This window comes from Lissotriton vulgaris, chromosome 3_1 (assembly GCF_964263255.1).
Source record: "Lissotriton vulgaris chromosome 3_1, aLisVul1.2, whole genome shotgun sequence".
NCBI classification, from domain to species: Eukaryota; Metazoa; Chordata; class Amphibia; order Caudata; family Salamandridae; genus Lissotriton; species Lissotriton vulgaris.
Genome location: NC_141689.1, coordinates 921,194,778 through 921,215,208, shown reverse-complemented (window position 1 = coordinate 921,215,208; position 20,431 = coordinate 921,194,778). Strand labels below are relative to the sequence as shown.

The 20,431-nt window shown below is 42.3% G+C and overlaps 1 protein-coding gene across 1 annotated transcript in view; it reads right to left on the bottom strand.

Moving 5' to 3' along the window:
- The window catches only part of LOC147727212 (transmembrane channel-like protein 2-B), a 748,500-nt gene that overhangs the window by 103,573 nt on the left and 624,496 nt on the right, over positions 1–20,431 (bottom strand). The window contains exons 15-16 of the mRNA XM_086963588.1: positions 11,774–12,013; positions 1,294–1,419 (exon numbers count right to left, since the gene is read on the bottom strand). Coding sequence (XP_086819714.1) covers positions 1,294–1,419; positions 11,774–12,013 — 366 coding nt within the window. The remainder of the gene's footprint in view (positions 1–1,293; positions 1,420–11,773; positions 12,014–20,431) is intronic.

Sequence of the window (20,431 nt, the reverse complement as noted above, 5' to 3'; positions counted from 1 at the left end):
CTCAATATGTCTCAGCAGAAGACCTCATGAGAGCCCTATATGACGCCTTGTCTCCTTGCAGAGAGTGTTGCAATACTTCACCTAGCAAAGTTTACCCATACGCCTCAGCCATCATGAGGTATACCACTCAAGATTGCCTAGTAATAAAGTAATAAACTGCCTAGTAATAAAACTCACAAAAACTGTGCAGAAAGCAGCAGTCCTCTGAGGAATCCCTCAGTACATATATCTATTTGTGTTGCTTAAGTTTTGGAGTTAAATGATTTCCATCAATAACGTTCAGACTTTAACCTTTATGAAGGGGTCAGGAAAAAAAGAGCAAGAACATTCTGTTGGGGGGGGCTCTAGGGCAAATTAGTTTAAAATTGACACTTCTTATTTAGAGATTTCTATTGATTCAAGTCACTGACGTAAAATATTATATAAATGCTAAAATGTTATTGTTCTACTTCTTATTCTATTAGTACTATTACTGCTACTCTCACTACCACTGAAATAATAATGACAACCCTAATGTCTTCATTAGCTCTCAGTTGCAGGCAAAAGTTGGCGATTTGGCTATAATATTTACTAGGTTGATCGCTACAGAGTAACACAAGTGGCATTAACATGCTGAACAAATATCAAATAACAATAATATTAGTTACAATGTGAGTCAGCTGCCCGTGATTGGAAATACGCACTTGAACTGCTGCAAACCTTTGACACTGAAACCATCATTGACCTTGCTTAACACCACACCACAAAGAGCCAGGCAGTTGTAGCAGGACCGCCTCATTGCAGTTTCTCATTGTGGAGATCCCACCAGGAGTGTGGAGATTCCGGCATGGCTGCGGAGGCTCTTTGAGAATTTCTAATTCATCCTGTGTTGCATTTGCTTTGTCCTGAGATGTAGGGCTAGATTCACAAATATAAGCACCAACTAATGACTGTAAAAATAAGTAAGTAAAAATAAGTCTCCATTTGTCTGAGATTTATTCTTACTTTGGAATTCATAAAAATCCTGAAGTGTCACACATAAACATGCACCCTTCTTAGAGACTGATATAAGTCTCATTCCCTACACTTATGCCTGACTGATTGTCCTCAGGTGAACACTACTTGGTATAAAATTGTTCCTTAAATTTTTTTACCTCCTTTTTTTCATCAAATTTTTATTTTTTTTAATTTTTTTATAGCAGATAGATCACTTCCCACAATCCCAAATGTTCTCTAGATGAACCGAGCTTTGTTAGCAATTAGATCCCTGCAAGAATAAATATGAAGAAGCCACATTAAATATGAATCACTTACATCATAAGAAGAACGGCAGGTATGATCAGTCCTGGGTTTGCCACGTAGCCGAATATCTGTACAACAAATGCTGGGAAATCTGACTCCATGGTCTCCTGGATTACATCATACATTTTGTTTTTTCCACTAGAAACGAAACACAGGTCTCATTATCCTGGCAAAACTATGCGAATGTCAACCAGGCATAGCTGAGCATCCGTATTATGATGTTTCCTAAAGCAGCTGGGAAAAAACATAACTGATCTTGGAGTTATATAAGAATGTGATCATCAGTTTTGAGGAGGATACAAATAAATTGGCATTTTATTTTCTCACACATGGAGTGGCTGTCCTTGAGAACCCACAACAAAGCTTCGCAATGCAGATCTACATTTGAGCGACTTAAGAGGTTCAGCTTTCAAAGTAAAAGCTGTCGAAGAAAATATTTTTATATCAGCATGAAATTGCATGGTCTGATCCTCTCCATGGAAGTTTGTTGAGATCTCCTGCCAAGAACAGTTTCTTAAATGGGGACAAACGGTATATTTTTCAGCACAACTCTGAAAATATTGGAGCCATTTCACAAAGATATTCGTTCTTGAGTATAAGAAGTGCTACTCTTGTAGTATTATTTAAGGGGGTCTTCAATGCCTTAATGAATTGGTCTCAACACGTTTAAACTGAGAATATCCAAGTAATATTTATATTAAATTTGCTCTGATAGGAAGAACTGTACTAATAAGGAGTCGAGCATTTGGGACATTTCAAAAAGGCATTCCTGAGTACTCCTGGGGCCATATTACATAAGGTGCCTCAGGGGTGCAACGGGCGCAGATGCTTTTGTGTCCCCTTCTATAATACCGGGCGCCAGCTCTATCAACAGAGGGTGTTCCCAAATTTGCATAGGAAGAATGCCCTATGTAAATGAGGGAATTCCTTTGACTCTGTACCTGAGCCATAAAACAGATGCAGGCGCAGAGTCAAAGAAGCCCCCAGAAGATGCACTGATACATTTAAAAGGTGGTGCACTATCAGTGCGCCCCCTGAGAACAGCCCTCTGCAGGGAGTAAAGGGGGTCCCATGGACCCCCCAGACATCCCCTTTGAAAGCGCAGGCGGGTGCCGCCTGTACTGTGAAAATACGGAGCAGCTGCTCCGTGTTTTCACATGAATGTGCTGCCCCCAGGGAAGCGCAAGTTCACAGCTTCCCCAGGGCAGCACACTCACCATAACTGGGAGCATTAGCATTGCTTGCGCCTGGCGCACATTTTTAAAGGGGTGCCGGGCGCAAACAATGCCAATATGTAATACCGCCCCTGTAGTACTTCTACACATACTCAAAAAAAAATTCTTAATTTTCTCACAGTAGTCTTGAAAGCCAAACCTTTGACCTAACATTTTGAACAACAGTTTATAACGTATTCCATTACTTCACAATTTAGCTCAGATTTGAGGAGTAACATCATGTGCAGGCATGTAAAGAACATGTTCTTGCCCTATATCAGGCTGGATAGTAATTAGCTTTATTTTTTTAAATACCCATGCCTGTCAATGCACACAACTATTAACCTGGAAGTCATGACTGACAGCATTTAGTATCACTCAAAAACAACCCAATATCCGCTTTTATCTGTCTGTATTTATTTGTAAAAATCAGTAAAAACGGAAAACAGGGAGCCTTAATAGTAATTCACTAGACTAAGTAGCAAAATCCTATTCACCTTCAGACCTCCCTCAGGTTGTTCCCTTTCAATCCTGTGTATCCATTTCAGCACTGAACCGCAGAAGGTGTTCGAAGAAGAAAAATAATTAAGTCCGCAGGGCTCAGGCCTCACAGGAAAGTGATTAGTGCGTTTTTTGGTCTGCTTGTGGGTCTGTTTTACGATATGCTTGGTTTGTTTTTTCTGTTGATTTCTCTGATGTTAATAAAAATATGACCTCAAATCCATTCAGTTGTCCATACCATGCAAAACATTTGTACAGTGTGGCTTCACAAGTTCAATAAAGCCCTAATTTGCAAACATGGGCAACTTTTTTTAGCTTTGTGATTCACTAATGGGGGACACTTTTATTCTAGTGCCTGGGTCTATTTTGTGCCCCAATCCAATCCTGAATATAATGTGATTCCAATGGAATGCTGCAGAAGGGGCAGCTCATTGCTCGTGGGGCAACCCACCAGGCGAAGATGAGGAGGGAGGAGGAGAGTGCATACTGGTCTGCTGCTCTCCTACAAGTGACTTTGACTGAAGAAATGCTGCATGTTGGATACACACCCTTGAAATGCTCTTACAAGAGAAAGGCATCTTCAAATCCACTCACACACATACTCTGTGTGTGTCTGTGATGAGGCAGTCAGTGGCAGGTCCTGCCAAAAGTGGTAGTTTTGTCAGAGCTCGGGTAGAGAAAGTGTCTAGAACTGAGCTCTGACCTAAGCTGAGCCCAGCTCTGGTATCCACCCTGACAGAATGAGAGGTGGGTGCAGGATGAAGGTATGGCTGTCATGAGTGTGAATCAGTATTTTTATTTGTGTGTGTCTTCCTGCCAACACTTCTGAATGCCTTCTTATTGTTTGTTGCCTTCAGCCCAGACTGTCCACTGCAGACCCTGACTTCTTATCTGCTCACTATGTTTAACTGTTTAAGCTTCCATAGAGCTGCTGACAGAAGCCCCTCACCTCCTGAGGCCTGGGGTGACCTAGCACCATAAGACTTGCTGTATTCAGATACAGCCCCCTTTTCAATCCAGCCAGATGATGCCATTACTGGACAATGTTGAGCCAATGGAAATAGAAACCATTGCTGAGCTGGGAGACAGGATCACTGTCAACACCCATTCATTCGACGAGGAGAAGCGAGAGGGTAGAACCTGGCAGATAATACTGTGTATATGCTTGTGCTAATGGGTGTACTTGAAAACAATTGTATAAATGTGCATATCTGAGCATGTTTAGGTGATTATGTATTTCGGTGTCTGCCTGTGGTATGTGAATGGTTGCCTCTCTGGGGAAGAAGCTGATGGTTGGGGTGATAAAACTTGATGGTGACCCATGCCTGAAGTATATTTTATTCTCTGGCTAACCATGGAGGAAAACTATCCATTCTTGACATACTGTGGGCCTTCTGGACAAAATTCTCCACCCTTTACATATTGTAGGTTTCCTTGACAAAGTTATGGTTAACAGTGGCCCATACAGTGGGCATCTGTGACAACATTCTGGCTCTCCCAGTAGTGGACTATTGTTTACACATTGTGAGTATTTTTGACAAAATTCATAAACTCCCTAGCATAATGACGGCCCATCAGTCTGAAACTGTCAATGTCTGGCAGCAGTTTATTAGAATACTTTATGAAAATATACATTAAAGTAGGAGAATCAAACAGTTATTAACTAAAAATAAAGTGGTCTGTTTTCTGAAAAAAATATTGCTTTTTTCTTGAAAAGTATTAAGATTGGGTTATAAGTTGAGAGGGGTGAGAGCTTCTCAAATAATAAACACAATACTTCTCAGAGTGAATCAAAAAGTCACTAAATATACCTTTCCTTAACCTTCTAGTAACTTGGCACAAAAGAAGTCAAGCTTAACTTAGAGGCAATGTCTAAAGTATTTATGCAGCACTCACACACAAATACACTGAAAATATAACACAAGAGAAAATCCAAAACAATTTAGAAAAAATAAAGCAAACTTTAATAAATACAATGGCATCAAAATTCAAGCAGTAGAACCAGAGATATTAGTTTTTACCATTTCAAGTGAAAATAGCGCCAAAAAGCACAACGTGCCACTCAGAGTTATCTGGTTGTGCTCTACCTGGTTAAAGTTACATGTTCAGGCAGATTGCAATGAATTGACGGTCAGATAAAGGCACTACAATTCTCCTGGTGAAGGGTTTACTGTCTCAAAGTCCAAGTCCACGTGAGGAGCCTCAGCTGGAGCTTCGTGTTGGCAAGGGTTGCGAGGAGGTAATTGTCGGTGCGTGCAGCAGATCACTGTTGGAGCTTTTCTTTGGCAGGGTACACAGGCTGCTTGACATGAAGAGCAGGTCGCCATCGGAACTTCGTGTTGGCATGAGATGCATTGATCTTTGCTAATGCGAGGAGCCCACTCATAGTGGCAAAAGCCTCCAGGTTCCTACGTTTTCACTTGCAGCTCAGTCTTGAAGAAGAAGGAGTACTTCCTGATGCCAACCAAGAGTCCTGGACCTGGGGACACCTCTTAGTAATCATGAATCACTCCAGTAGAGGCCAGCAGCAAGGCTTGTCAGCTGGGTTGTTGCAGGGAAGGCCTCTGGAAGCTCCCCATGCCCCTGTAGCCTAAAAAAGAGGCCAGCCAACTGATCGTTGAAGTCACCCTTAGGGTTTCTGTTTTCAGGCAAAAAAAACTCCAGTCTTCCCTCTTCAGACAGCAGGTAAGTCCTTCTTCTGAATCTTCCACAGGCCCGGATGTTTTCGGATGAGAGATTCTGAGGGGGCCATTCTTATGACCATTGCCAGCCTTTACGCAGGGGATGTCCCCTCTGTCTAACCTTCCCCTTTTTCTGGGTTTGGCTCCAATATGTCTAGAGCAGGGGTCTCAAAACCGGTCCTGGAGGGCCGGATCCATGCCAGATTTTTAGAATTACTACATGTATCTCAATGGGGATATCCAAAAAATCTGGCATGGATCCGGCCCTCCAGGACAGGTTTGGAGACCCCTGGTCTAAAGGGACAAAGGCAAGCAGGCATGAGCTTCATTTGACAGAGAAGGGGCCTTATAAGTCAGGAAGAAGGTGGGCATAGCTCTAAGGTTACCCTTTGAAGCTCAGGAAGGGCTGTTCAGGAGAGGAACACCCTGCCTCACACCCAAAGGCATCTCTCCCCATGTCTGTAAAGAAAACGCAACCCACCACAGGTCAGCCGTTCACAGTCATATGACCCAAGACACTGTCAGAGTGCAATCCTTAGGGATGCAGGCCAAGGTTCCAGCAAGGCAGTCCTTCACCTCCTTGTAGTTTCAGGCAGCAGATCTGAGTTGCTTAGAAACTCTTCCATATGTATGCATTGTTTCTGGGCAGCAAGCAAGGGGGCACCCCTGACCATCGGGGTGCAGAGTGCCACCTAGGTGTATGACCACTTCATCCAAACTGTGGCATATTCTTGTCCCAGAAAGCACTAGGCTCTCAAAATCCAACATGGAGAAAGTCTCTATTTTGGGGTTAGATCTGGCTAAGCCAACCGACTGGTGTGGCTACGTTTCACTGACACAACCCTTCCAACCCTCTGACTAATCTAATTACTGCGACTGGGAGTACAGGATGCGGGTGTCATCCTATGCAGGTCTCAAACTGTCATTCTCCCTTTGAAGGCAAGTTTAGCTCCCCCACTCTCTTTCTGTCTTTTGACATCTGCTAAAGTTTTCCACCCACAAGAAATCTATTTTCTACTGTGACAGGATACTTCACCCCTAATCAGGCAGCTCTGGTACAGCCTGGGAATGGCTGGCCAATCAAGAGAGGGAAGCTGGAGAGCTGGATTTTGGCTCACAGAAAAGAAAGTTTAATACCTTATTTTCTGTAATAGTTATTATAAGCCTAACAGTGGCAAATTATTGGATATACCTTAACTATTAATTATATACCTTGTAGTATATTTGTAGGTGACTTCTGTCAATATTTACAAATAAATAACATATCTCAATGTTTGCCTATGGAGCCATTCACTTCAGTTCGGGAATATGGAACTGGCAGTCTTTACCTAACCAGGGCTTATAGCTACTAGGTACCCTACCCCTGGGACATCTAGCATAGACTTTAGCGGTGACTTATATGTAAAAATGAGCTAGTTTGAGACTTTGGAAGTACCTATGAATTGAAAGTCGAATTTGCATTTACATTTAGGGCCCTATTATGATGTCAGTTGGAAAGCCTCTACCTGGAGGTCACATGCTATTCGACCAACAACTCTAGTTTGACTTTCGACCGACTAATTACAATGTAAGCGATAGGAAGTAAAAAAGGCCGGTCATTCCATCTGGCTTCCGATGGGCTCAAGCAGCCCGTAGGCCAGTCAATATCATAACGGTCAGGACGGTGTTTCTGCCGTCAGGATTTCGATGTCGGGTTCAGACAGCCTTTCCATGCCAGACTTTCCGACTTGGAAAGGCTGTTGAAAGATGACTTTGGGGGGCCCTAGCAGGGCCCTCTTGCCTCTGCAGCCTACGGTTCTGGGTCTGGTGGGCACCCATGGTGTCCCCCTGTAAATCCCTGCACCCTGTGGCAGGCACTGTGAGGTACCTGCCACAGTTGGGAGGGATTTGTACAAACTCCCATTTCTGTATGGGAGCTTGTGCTGTGGCTGGTTTCCGACTGTAGCACAAGCTCCAATAGGGAAATAGGAGTGTGCGACCGCACCATCTGAGCTCGCATCGTAATAATGCGGTTGGGACCTCCGACCGGAGTTAGGTTGGTCCCAATTCTGCGGCGATGTCAGTTGGTAGATGTTTCTGACCGACATGTAAAGGCAGTGCTGCGTAGAAAATTACAGCAGGCATCAGGGGTTGATTCTCCATTATGGCTCTGGGGATACGGCCTCCTCATATTTCTTTACATTCCTGAACAAATATTCAATAGATCAATTTATTTAGAGATGAGATCATATCTCTAAACAAATTGATGTATTTAAGTCTGGGCTGTGTGTCCTAGGCTGTCTGCCCCACCTCGCTCTAAAGCAGAAGATGGAAGCAGGACGGTAAATCACATTTCTGAACTGTGTCGCACGGTGCAGGGCTTACTGGTTTAAAGCTCTTCATAATGAATCACTGCCATTTATTCTACAGCAGTATCCATTATATGCCAGGGATGCTTTGTTTTTGTTGTTGAAGTCTCCGTCCCTGCATAAGAGCAGCCGTCCGTCATTCACAGGCATATATCTCACCCTTTCCCATTCATCACACATAGGAGTGGATGTGAGCACATGACATGGTGCCTTGTTCTTAGTAATGGTAAGTGCTAGAATGCTAATCTTCCGTTATACATATTGTGCTGAGACCCCTTGTCATTCATACCGCCCCCACTGTGATATCCAGGAACTGATTGCACGTTGCTGGCCCCATTAGGAGTGGAGCTACTGCATTTGTCCCCCCGCAAAATTGATCCAAAAGGCGAGCAGGATCGGGTTCTTGCTCCCTTGTGAAGTTGATGCACATATCTGAGTTAAGAGCAAAGCGAGCGAAATGAGCTTAAAGTAGACAGTTATCTGCTGTTGTATTAAAACTGTCCCTTAATATCGAGTCCTGCAAAGAAGTACAGGCGGTGCACCTTAAAGTCTCTCCAGACCAGCTTAGCTATGTTGGCTCATTTGATATATGTGCATTGCAGTTCTAATGTGGTCTGTGGGCAGAGTGTCTTTAAATCAGCTGTGTGCCTCACTGCAATTACTACATGCTGCTTAGACTACCGACCAAGAGCATGCAATGCAGACTTTAACAAAAACATGGCATTAATGGCACAGTTTTATGTTATCAAGGTTTTAAGAAATAATACTCTGAAAAGAAAAGCACTGAGTGTAGTTTTTTAAATTTGATTTACAAGATAAAGGTGGCATTAGCCACCTTCACCTACGTAACGTTTGTTCTTGTGCTTGAGTGTCTAGCATATATTGCAGTATTATACCTCAAATTATACTCTATTTTCTCGTGTAGCCTGCACACTTGTCACTTTTTCCTCCTGTGCACTTTTTACTACCTCATGTATTTTTGGTAGCTCACATTTTTACTACCTCATGTATTTTGTTTGCTCAGAAGTATCACTATTACCTTGTCTACCTCATGTATTTTTGGTTGCTCACAATTTTTACTACCTCATGTATTTTTGTTTGCTCACAATGATCACTTTACCGTATGTAACGTAACGTATGCTTTTGCAATCTGCTGTTCGTGTAATGTTCTCAGTTTGTATCATTTCTGTTCCTATTGTAAAGCGCTCTGACGCCTTCGGGTAAAGTCCGCGCTATATAAAACTGCATAAATAAAATAAATAGTAGTCCGAATCATGGCCCTTCCGTCCCATTTCGGCAGTCTCTGACGCCACTGACTTGCCCTTAACAACATTAATGGCAAAAACATGGATTGGTTTTCTGAACAAGTGTTAAAAATGTTAAGGCAATGCATGTCAGCTATTTAATCATGGTGTGTTTCTTTCTGTATTGTTTTCCATGCGGACTTTGAGCTGCGCATGTGTTTATGAAGGGCTTTGAGTGAGAGCTAGGACACTGAAGCCAAAGCAAAGGGCCTGTCAGTTTGTTGGCCTCTCTGCAGAGCACACAGAACAATGGCCATGTATTCCAGTTGCAATAGCAATTTTGTGAAATGGTGTGTGAAGGGGTGCACAGATGGCAAAATACTTACAGGGCAAAAGCAAAAGTAAATGAATTGCTTAAATGTGAGTGAGTGTGTGCAGTGTATATTTGGAAGTGGTGAAGTGAGGTAGATTCAAGGGAGTGCATTCAGGGGAGAGTGAAAAGAGGGTGCTGAAGAGGAAAGAGAGTTGGTTTAAGATGTGCATTTCGATGAGATGTGCAGAAAAAAAGGACACATATATCTAACATAAAGTGCACATAACTGAACGCCAAAACTCCTTCCACAGGCCTCAATACTATTGAAATTTCAGAATTTAAACATTTTGACGGTTAATTATTTATACAAAATCCTTGTTGTTACTCATTTATGTTAAACAGCTAACAGCCATTGACAAAGCCAATCGTACTGACAGGTTTTAGGTGTAGGTCATTTGTTGTGGTTATTATCTGGATGCAATTACATGTCAGAGAGAAACCAAAATACCAGTCAGGTAGCACATTCTGGGAATCACAGAAACTTATTTTATTTTACTTGTTTCCTTTTAGAGAGTCAACAAATGTTTCATCCCACTTAACACCTTAACTGCTTCGAACGTTCTGTTAAGCGGGCAGGGCCGCATCGGCCAACGGACGTGCGTCGCACTTCGGAGTTAGGGCTTGCGACGGCCGTTGGCTGACACCCGCAAAGAACGGGTTAAAGACCTGTCTTCACATATTTCGATATGAATGATTGCAATCAGCAGCTGTAGGTCCTTCCCGAAACCTGGTTAGAGCATTTTCTTCCAAAGTTGATGCCTTATGCATTGCAAGACACTGGGCAAGCAGACACTTTAAAAGGCTGAAGTTGAAGCATTGTATAATTTGCACATTACAGTAACTGTTGAATATATTAATTCAGTAAGATATTGGGCTGTTTTTTTTAATGTGTTCAATATTTCAAAACTATACTTTCCCACTGCTTTATAAGCCTTGCTTAATCACTAAATTAATTTGCTTCAAAATGCACGATTTGCCAATCTTTTTTTATATTGTTTTCTCTGGAGTAGGATCCAGCTTGGACCCCACATTTGTCCATTAAGCTTGCCCACGTCCCTCACTACATAATAGTCATGCAAAACTTTTAAGCCAACCACTTTCAAATGTCACCAGCCGTCACTGGGCAACACAGTAGTGCACACGTAAATGCACTAATTCTTTTGGGCCTCTGAACCTACATGCACATTTATTATTTATTTATTTATTTAAAATATTTATAAAGCGCGACTGTCACCTGGCAGGTATCCTGGCGCTGATAGCTACTCTTGTGGTTTATTGACGGGGGTGAGCTGGAAGAGGCCGGTTTTTTTATAGGGACAGGGGAAAGAGCCAAGTTTTGATACGTTTCCTGAATGGGAGGAGATGAGGGATATGGCGAATTTCGGCAGGTAGACTGTTCCATAGCTTGGCTGCAGCTACTCTGAACGATCTTCCTCCCATCCTGCCTTTTGAACCTGTGTATTCTCTGTACATTGAGTGGTAACATTGCTGGATGTGCCTATACGATTGGTCTATATTTGCTATCTACGCCCAATGAAAGCGAGATATGAACAGTTTATGATTTTTCCTTTCTGCCCATTCCAAGTCGGTTCTAAGACAAACACAAAACTGAGAATCTTCCTGGAAGAGAGAGGGTATCTAAATGAAAGCAAGTGAAAAGAAGACATGTAGAGATGATGAATATGCTTTGAAAATTATAATCCATCTGAAATTGCAGATTGTATCTCTATAGTCAATATTAAGAGAAATCGTGCTGAAAACCCACTGACTTGCCACTATTTTGTGAAGGTTTTCTTGGAGAAGGTGAACCCCAAAACTCCTGGGAATGGAAAGGCATGACTGTCACACCACAAAATATTGCGAAATCACAACTTTGATTTCATGTAAAGATCGACCTTTAAAATGCACCAAGTGGTCGTTTTTTCAAATTGCTCAAACGGAGAGAAAACCCCCAAAACCTTCTTAAGGAGGTCAAGCTTGATCCCTGTGTCAAAATCGAGGTAGTATTTTCTCCCCAAGCTTTTCTAAATTTACTAGGCACCACTACAGTTAATCTTAACTTAAATGCGGTTAACCTTTGATTTAATCTCTTTACTGGTGATACTGCCATAAAAACAGGATACCACAGTACCTGAATGGTCCACAGTCAAACGAAGGAGGCAGTGACATTATCGTGTAAGCTACCGGCAGCAGGCTCATAAAAAGAACAAGCAGCAACAGCCCCATATAAAAGTTGTTTGATTTTGATGCTTTGAATACACGCTCATGAGGGACATTGCTGCTCATAACAGCCCAGACCTGGAAGTACATTGACGTTATCAGACGCAGTATATTCAGTCCAATAAGACCTGGTGCATAAAAGGCGCCCATCCTAAAAGAAAACAGAAAATACAAAGGGTTGTCATTAACTACTATAAATAAAGTACAGCTGGGCATACAAAGATCGCTGCATGAATATGAATACATCCGAGCATGTTTTCATATTTGCTATATTTTTATCATTTTAAACTAATGGTCTGATTTGCCCAGGGCATTCAAATTTCACTCAAAATTATAAGAAAATAGCGAACTTAACAAACTCATCTGGCCTGACAATTTGAACATTTCTGAATTCAAGACTGATCTTCTTGCCTACAAGATTAATCTAAAACATGTACCACATGGCCAATCTGCTTTCACACACCTCTACATCCATGTCTACGCTCTATCGTTTTATAAGCAAGCATAATCTATCTGTCACTCGTTTTGTTTTACTGCCAGCCATAGGTGCAAACATGAAAAGAGCACAACTCTAGTCATCGTGCAGGTCATCGATATGCAAGTCATTGAAGCCAGACTTAAAGCCATACTCTTCAATAGAAGCACAGCCAAGGAGACAAATGCTACCTGGCCACAAAGGTGAGTACACACTGACAAGCAATCACAAAAAGAATGGAAAATGCAGCGAAAGTGATTTGAAAAGTGTATGTATATGTTGGGGCGATTCATATTAAGGTGCATAACACGGCAAATACTTTGGAAAAACTGTACACATGTAGGTACATTCAAAATGCCAGAACTAGGTGGGTTTTTCAGCTTCCAAAGTTTATTTTAAATAGATATATAGTTGCTTGGCAACACATAGTCCACCCAAAATTTTAGTGTGTGATGACCAGACAACAGGAAAGGCCCTCAGACACCAGAGCAGCAGATGAGGCTAATCCGAGAGGACATTAAGCCAATTTACATGGAGAACAAGCCATGTTGGGTAGTATCACAAAACATTTTTGACTGCAGCTATTTCATGTCCTCGGTGGTAAGTTAAGGCAGCGCTTGTTGCAGACACAGTTCATTGTATTATAAATGCAGGGTTCTGGGCGTGGTAATGTGTGCCAATAAAGTTTGTACATATTTGTTGTGTGGCATTTCGTTATGTTGATATGTTATGTTGATTGTTTTGTGTTACTTTGAAAGTCCTGTGCCTAATAACTAACTATTTGCCACTGGCTAATCTGGTGAAATAGCACTACTCCAGCTCATCAACTATTTAGGATGCCCAGCCCAAAATTGTGGCAAAGGGCATGTCCTAAGTTAGCGCTTGTATGACTGATTTGATGTTAACAAACCCCTTATATGTACAGCTCAATATTTACAGTGGCCCTTACAAGAAAAATTAACATGTATAAGAAATTCAACTAAGCAGGTATAATTTGAGGGTATGAATGTTTATTTGATGGTTAATTAAAACGGTTCAAACAATTAAAACATACACTCCTCAATGCTTATGATACGATTTAATCAATAAGATATGTAAAAAGATGTATTTTACCCCTGTATAGTTTGAGGATGTAGGACAGGGAACACAAATAGCGCGTGCAATATATGCAACCTACCTCCTACCTGGATCGCTGCCATTCTAAGGGGCCGGTGCCGGGTGAAAGCGAGAAACGGCCACAGCGACCCAGTTAGCCGCTGTTTGTACGAGATGAACGCCACGCTGAGCCCCTCCTTCCTCATAACATTAGGGTGCACTGCCAGCAGCCTCAAAACCAGGGCCAACTTGCCCTCACTGGCCAAGCCACCGGCCGCCGTTAAAACCCCACGGGTGAGGAAACTAAAAGTTTATTAAACAAAACTGTTATCTACCAAGTACCAGCCACTGTGTCGCCAACATAAAATGTTGGCTGGTACTGTAAAATGGCTGCATATATACCCCTAAGCTACATAAGTAGCCCAAAAAACACCCAACCCCCGACCAGTCGTCCAACTGCTCCACTTCCCCAAAATACCCGAGGGGCAGATCTCCCATTGGTTGGCTAACCTCCATATCCCCCTTTTTCCATCTTCTGTTTCTCTGTCATAATATGGATGCCTCTATGTCCCGTTCCTTAAACTACAAAAATTTAGCAACAAGAAGCACAAAGTTCCCCAAAGAAGGCTGATAGGGTGGAGTGTAGAGGTGTATGGGGAAAGACAAAAGGGTGGGGAGGAAAGGAAAGAAGAAGGGGGGAATCCACTCTTGGGAACTAGAACCCTCACACACCCAGCAAGCTAGGTGTCATGCTTCATCATATGAGTCCTGCTCCTCGTCAGACTGGCGCTGCAATGTCTGACGGGCACCCGCGAAGGGGCTCTTTAGCGGAGATCTTTTGTTCTAGCCATATGGTGCATGCGTGTGAGAGGGCAGAAAAAGTGTAGTCGTGAGAAGGTGGTGGTGATTAAAAAAGGTTAGCCAGTCCACAAGGATTTTTATTAACGTGGCCGACTCCCTTGGTTAAAATGGTGGGAGGGGAGATAGGGCGCTACAGAAGTACTGGGCAGGACTATCTACAACCCTCTGGTGAGGTCGACATGTTTCATGCTATCCTAGCAATTCTTCAGGACCTATAGTGACTAGTACTACACAGTGAGAAATGGAGTGAGTATACAACCTGAACTTGGTTGGTCTCTACCGCAGGCCAGTTGGTCCTGCTTCAATATTTGCGACCCTGGGAATATCCCTAAGGTGCCCCGCAGTCTGCTCCTGTGGGACCTGCACAAGGGACTCAGGGACCCCAAAGGTGTGCGGTCTCAGCCTTCTACACCTACCCCCACCTGGAATCCAAAGTGGAACCGGAGCGACCTTAAACTACAAGGCCTTAGGACCCATGGAATTTCTCCAATGGCACCCTACGGATCCTTCCTGTCACTTAATCCTCGGAAATGTTCGTCCCACTTACCATAAATGTTGCTGTTTTTGTCCGGTCATGTTTCCCTTCTTCTTATTCATGTAATGCCCACCTATTATATTCTGCTAACTACAGTCTTGCTAATGCTTGTACAATGTTTAATGTAAAAGCAACAACAACAAAAAAAGCTTTACACATAAGTAAATACAAAACGACCAGAGCACATGGTGGTTTCTGAAAGCTGTGTTTTTCCGGTGGGTTTCACCTATGTCACTTTTTGTCAGGAAGCAGAGAGTTCCAACTATCTTGTGTAAAGTAGACCTAAGAACGTGGTGGTTTATGAAAGCTGCGTCTTCTGATGGGTCGCACCTGTGCTGCTTCTAGGGAGACAACATAAGCTCCTAGAGGCACTCTTACACATAAAGCCTGAGTATGAGCTGCCTAAAGTGTTATGGCCATGACACAGTTCCTGGCAGCTACGAGTAGCTCAGTGTTTCTGCACCAAATATTGCAGGGTTTGGAAACACTAGACTTGTTTTTAATGCGTGCAAAATGGTAGACCTGTCCAGGCACAGCCTGCAGGCAGAGGCGCAAACTGGCCAACTTCCCCATGCCCATCCCCATCTTCATCCCCATCCCACATCCTGCAGCACAGTGGAGCAAATGCACCAGCCCTGATCCACCACATTCCCATGCTCCCATTACATGCTTGAAGCAGATAGTAAATTGCAATGGTAAATGGCACAGTATGGGACAGGAAGAGGGATTAACTTGCGTAAAAGGACTCAGTATTCCCTGGTCTACATGTTATTTACCATTCAATGGTCAATAAATTGTCATACTCATTATTAGCAGTGCTTTAAATGGGCCGGTACTCACCGGTACTGAGTACCGGCACTTCTCAGTTTAATCCCCCCGAGTACCAGAACTTATTTTTCGGGAAAGGAGAGTACGGGTACATGGAACAGATCGTGCTTGTTGAGGTGGCGCTCTGGCTGGCAGCAGCCTGTGTATTTCTGCGCTGGGGGGCTCCTGCAGTGTTAAGTTCTCATCAGGCGCGCAAGCCCATTGGGATCAAGGGGCTTCAGACACCCCCTCCCCTGTCGTGTGGCAGCCCGGCTGAGACAGCTTCCAGGGAGCAATCACAGCCGCACCTGAGCACTTCACAGGTCTTTAAAAGACCAATTGCTTTTTAACGAGGCTTTGTTGTTTCTCGCCCCTTCTTAGATCCCTTGCAGCTCCACTCTGCATACTGCTGGAAGAATCAGCCCAGTACACGATCGCATTCTAGACAGAAGGCCTAGTCGATACACTTAGGTGGGCCACATGTTGGGATATTTAGGTACCGCCTGAGGGGCTGCACTTTGTGTTATTTTTCTGGTTTAAAGAGCAATGGCAACTTCTGATGTGGGATGCTGGAGTGGGTGGGTGGGGGGAGAGGTGAGGGAATTGGGCAGGGCCCAAACCTGCTGGGCACTTCACATGGGCCATGTCCATGACTGTGGTTAATGTGCTAACATCCCGGAATGTATGTGGTCTCAAAGGATACCCAAAAAGATACAGAGTGTTATCCTATCTTAAACGGTATCAGGCCTGCATAGTTATGTTGCTGGAAACGCACCTTTGTAGAACGAGGTAGAAAAGCTATGCCATTTGTACGGTGCTACATACTCTAACCATAGGAGAGGGGTAGGGACGTGGTTGGCGCCAGGTGTACTCCTTGATAGGTGAATGGTACATGCAGACCCCATATGTCAGCAACAATTAGATGTTTGGAGACAGGAGACATCATCACCAGAGGGACAAAGTGTTCTCATAATATCCACCTGTACACAGGGGATATAATCGTATAGATTATGTGTTGGGGAAGACAAAAGATTTGAACTGGTATGCTTCCTCAGCCAACCTAAAGAGATATTTGTCAGACCACTCACCTCTAATCCCGACTCTCTACGCTGGGTGGATTAGACTGAAAATCCTGTTGTGGAAATTGTGAATGAATGTGCCTGACGAGTGGTGCTTTTCGTACATACATTAAGGGGTACACTCTGCATTTTTTCTGTGCAAACGGGTATACCACAGTGACTATAGCAGTGGAATATGAGGCTTATAAGGTTGCGCTGCAAAGAGAGGGCATGGCCTGAGTGGCTGGAGTACGAAGACAACTAGAACGAGAATTAACAGACCTAGAGAAGGAACAAGTGAGTCTGGGGAATCGCCCTACGGCGAGCCGAATGGGCCTAGGCAATTATTGAACACCGCCAGATGGGTGGTGGATATAAAGGCAAGGCTGGACAAATACGCGCAGCCACACAGTACTGACAGACGGTGACAAATCCGGATAACTGCTGGCATGGTTGGTGAACAGAGAGAAGCCCCATATGTGTAAAGTATCCCTACAGGCATGGCTTTAAGTCTGAGCACCGGCAGTATTTAGGAATGGAAAGTTTTAGACCACTATCCAGGACAATGCAAGGCCAACAGGAATACTCAATAGAAGTGTTTTTGCATCATCATGTCTCGCCCCGCCTCTAACCCCGCCCACTAGCCACGCCCCTAGCTCAATTTGATGAGTACCTGCACTTATTTTTCCCCATTTAAAGCACTGGTTATTAGGTACAGGCATACTGGCTGGAATCAGAGACCCCAGCTCTCATTATCCCACACTAAATAATAATGGGATACTCATAATGAGACCCATCAAGAAGGGTACTTGTGTTTTTTGGAAGATGTTTGTTCTGGTAGGTTGCAATTGTGCTGCTTCCTGGAGGACTTCTTTTTCAATTCAACTGACAGACTAACATGTCCGCCGCTGAAATTAATTTCATATTTCCCTATACTAATTTCCCACTAATCCTGTTTGGGTTCCAGAGTAGCACTTCAACACCTTGTCGGGGGTAGCAAGCCCAATATAAAAGCAAACCCTTCTGTCTGCAATCACCCCACTCTCCTTTTTCAATCCAACTGACAGACTAACATGTCCACCACTCAAATTAATTTCATATCTCCCTATGCTAATTCACCATTAATCGTTTATCGGTTCTGGAGTAGCGTGCTACTCACTGAAAAAGTGCTTCGACACTTCATCAGGGGTAGTAAGCGCTTTATAAATGCAGTTACAATTACACTACAATATATTCATATGAAATGCTGTCATTATAGAGTCCTTACAGCTGACTTTTTGTTGGATTTCCAAAGTGTTGAAAATATTGCATGAAATTAGAATTACGAAGGTGTTGGAAAAAAAAGTCCAGAGTCACCATCAGTATTGAGTGTACGTTAGAGTTCAGGCGGTTTCTGAAGGCTGTGGCAGAGAGGTCCTGCCTGATGTATAAGGGGATGTTAGTGGTGGCTTTGTTCCCAGGTGGCAGCTGTTAGTACTGCAGAGGTATCTCCGCCTGAGTTTCAGTTTATTTCTCAGGTAACGAACAGTGTTCAGTTTCAGAGTTTGAGAACGATGCTTGTCAATCGAAAAGGCTTGGAAATATAGCCATTCAAGTAAGATGGGGACAAAAGTCAAATGTCCTTGTTTTAAGTAATTTTTCAAGCTGCATGAAAGGCTGCTTTTAATGGGGCTATTATTTGGGTATGAGTCTACTGACTTACTTTATTGGTCTTCGCTGGTGTTGAGCACCCTAAATCAGTGATTTTAAGAGGTGTCAGTGTTCGTTTATGGTTTTTTATGAAACTTAGATATTTTACATGTTGTTCTAACTCAAAACTCTCTGAAGTATGCAAGCTTTCCTAGAACGTAGTATTGAAAATTGTGTGTTATTCTGGTTAAGTTTTCACTCCCATTTGGTCATCCATCTTTGTATTTTGGGAAAACGGTCATTAATGTTGATGATAAAGGTGTCATTATTTTATCCTTTTTTTTAAATCTGTGCATCATTAGCATGCTGATGGTATTAGAGGCTTAACGTATCCAGGAAGATTCAAAGATGTTTAAATGTAGGTTAAACAAGGTGGGGGGAGTATATAACCTTGCAGGACATTTAATGATGTTTATAGAGGGTGCTAGAATAAGTCTTTGGGTTAAATGTGTGATAGAGATCATTTCATTCCATTCATTGCATTGCACAACTGTCCCACCTCACCAAAATATGTGGTGCATTTAGTAGTATATCGTAGTTGCCTGAAAGAAGTTGGATTACTTGTTGAAGAGGGTTACAACTCACAATCCTTTTTAGGGTGAATCACAAAAGTCACTTAGTAAGCCTGTGCTTACCACTCTGGTAGCTTGGCACAAAAGCAGTCAGGTTTAACTTAGGGGCAATGTGTTTAGTATTTATGTAGCACTAAAACAGTAAATTAATGAAAACACAACTCAAGAAAAATGACAAATTAATTTAAAAAAATAGAGAATATTTTAATAAGATCGCACATTTAACCCAAAGACTTATTTTAAAATTCATAACTCTGATTCTGCTTATTGATTTTTGTTGTTTTGGGTGATCTTATTAAAATATTCTCTATTTTTCTAAATTAATTTGTCATTTTTCTTGGGTTGTGTTTTCATTAATTTACTGTTTGAGTGCTACATATTTTTTGCAATAATAATTTTTCATATTTATCAAATGACATAAGCAGGGTTAGAAGACCACAACATATACACACAGGCCAGAAGGTATTGTAGTACAGAGTTGGAACAATTTTCCAGCCGAGATATGTAGAATAGGCCCTCTTTTTGTTGTGCTTTGACTCCACCGTTGTAAAGATGCTACTGGTAAAATAATTTTGGGAATAGTAAACAGTCGTAAACTTACACAAAAGTGTACGTTTACCGTTGTGAACCCGGCTCCTACAGGTATTGAAATGGGAAAACTAAATTTCTTTCATGACTCCCGCTACAAATCAGGTGAGTGAACCTTAAAAGGGAAGGGGACCCTATCGGAAGGGGGGGTTGCTGTGGGTAGGAGGTGTGAAGCACAGGGGAGGGTCCACTCCATTACAGTAGGCACCTCCTCAGTTTTCTTGCTTTTCAAATGTTCTTTTAATTTTATTTCAACACCTAACTATAACTTCACTTTAACCTTTGGTTTTTTATTTAGATACATTTCTAGGGTATTTCTTTTTTGACGTAGCTAAGATCTTAATACCAGACTGAACTATGAAATCACTATAACTTTTGTTTTATCTGTGAATTTCTTGTAGGGGTGTGTGAAATTTGAGTAATTTGCTTTTGCGTAATTACGCAAAATTTCAGCAAAATTATGCAAAACTAAATTAAATGAAGATCTGTCATTTTGAGCTGCTTTTAGTATTAAACATGGCCTCACTTCAATTTTTGATACAGAGATGCTTTTCATGCAAAGGAAATAGTGTAAGAAACAAGAGCACAGTGAAAAGCATCTATACCGTTCTGTTGTTCCCATGCGTTTGCTGACAATTTTTACAGGGAATGGTGGGTTCACTGCTAATTTTTACCACAAATAATGAGTAATTAAGTACTGTAATGCTATGATTTGAAACGTTTGTGTAAGACGCATAAAATGAGCTTCTCAAATTTGTGCAAATTACGCCAGCAATGTTAACGTTTCGCCTAGGCCTAATTTCATTTTTTTTTTAAGGTAAGCAAAGATTTAAATAACATATCTAACTTTAACATCACTGTAATCTTTGTCTTTTTAAGTACAATCTTT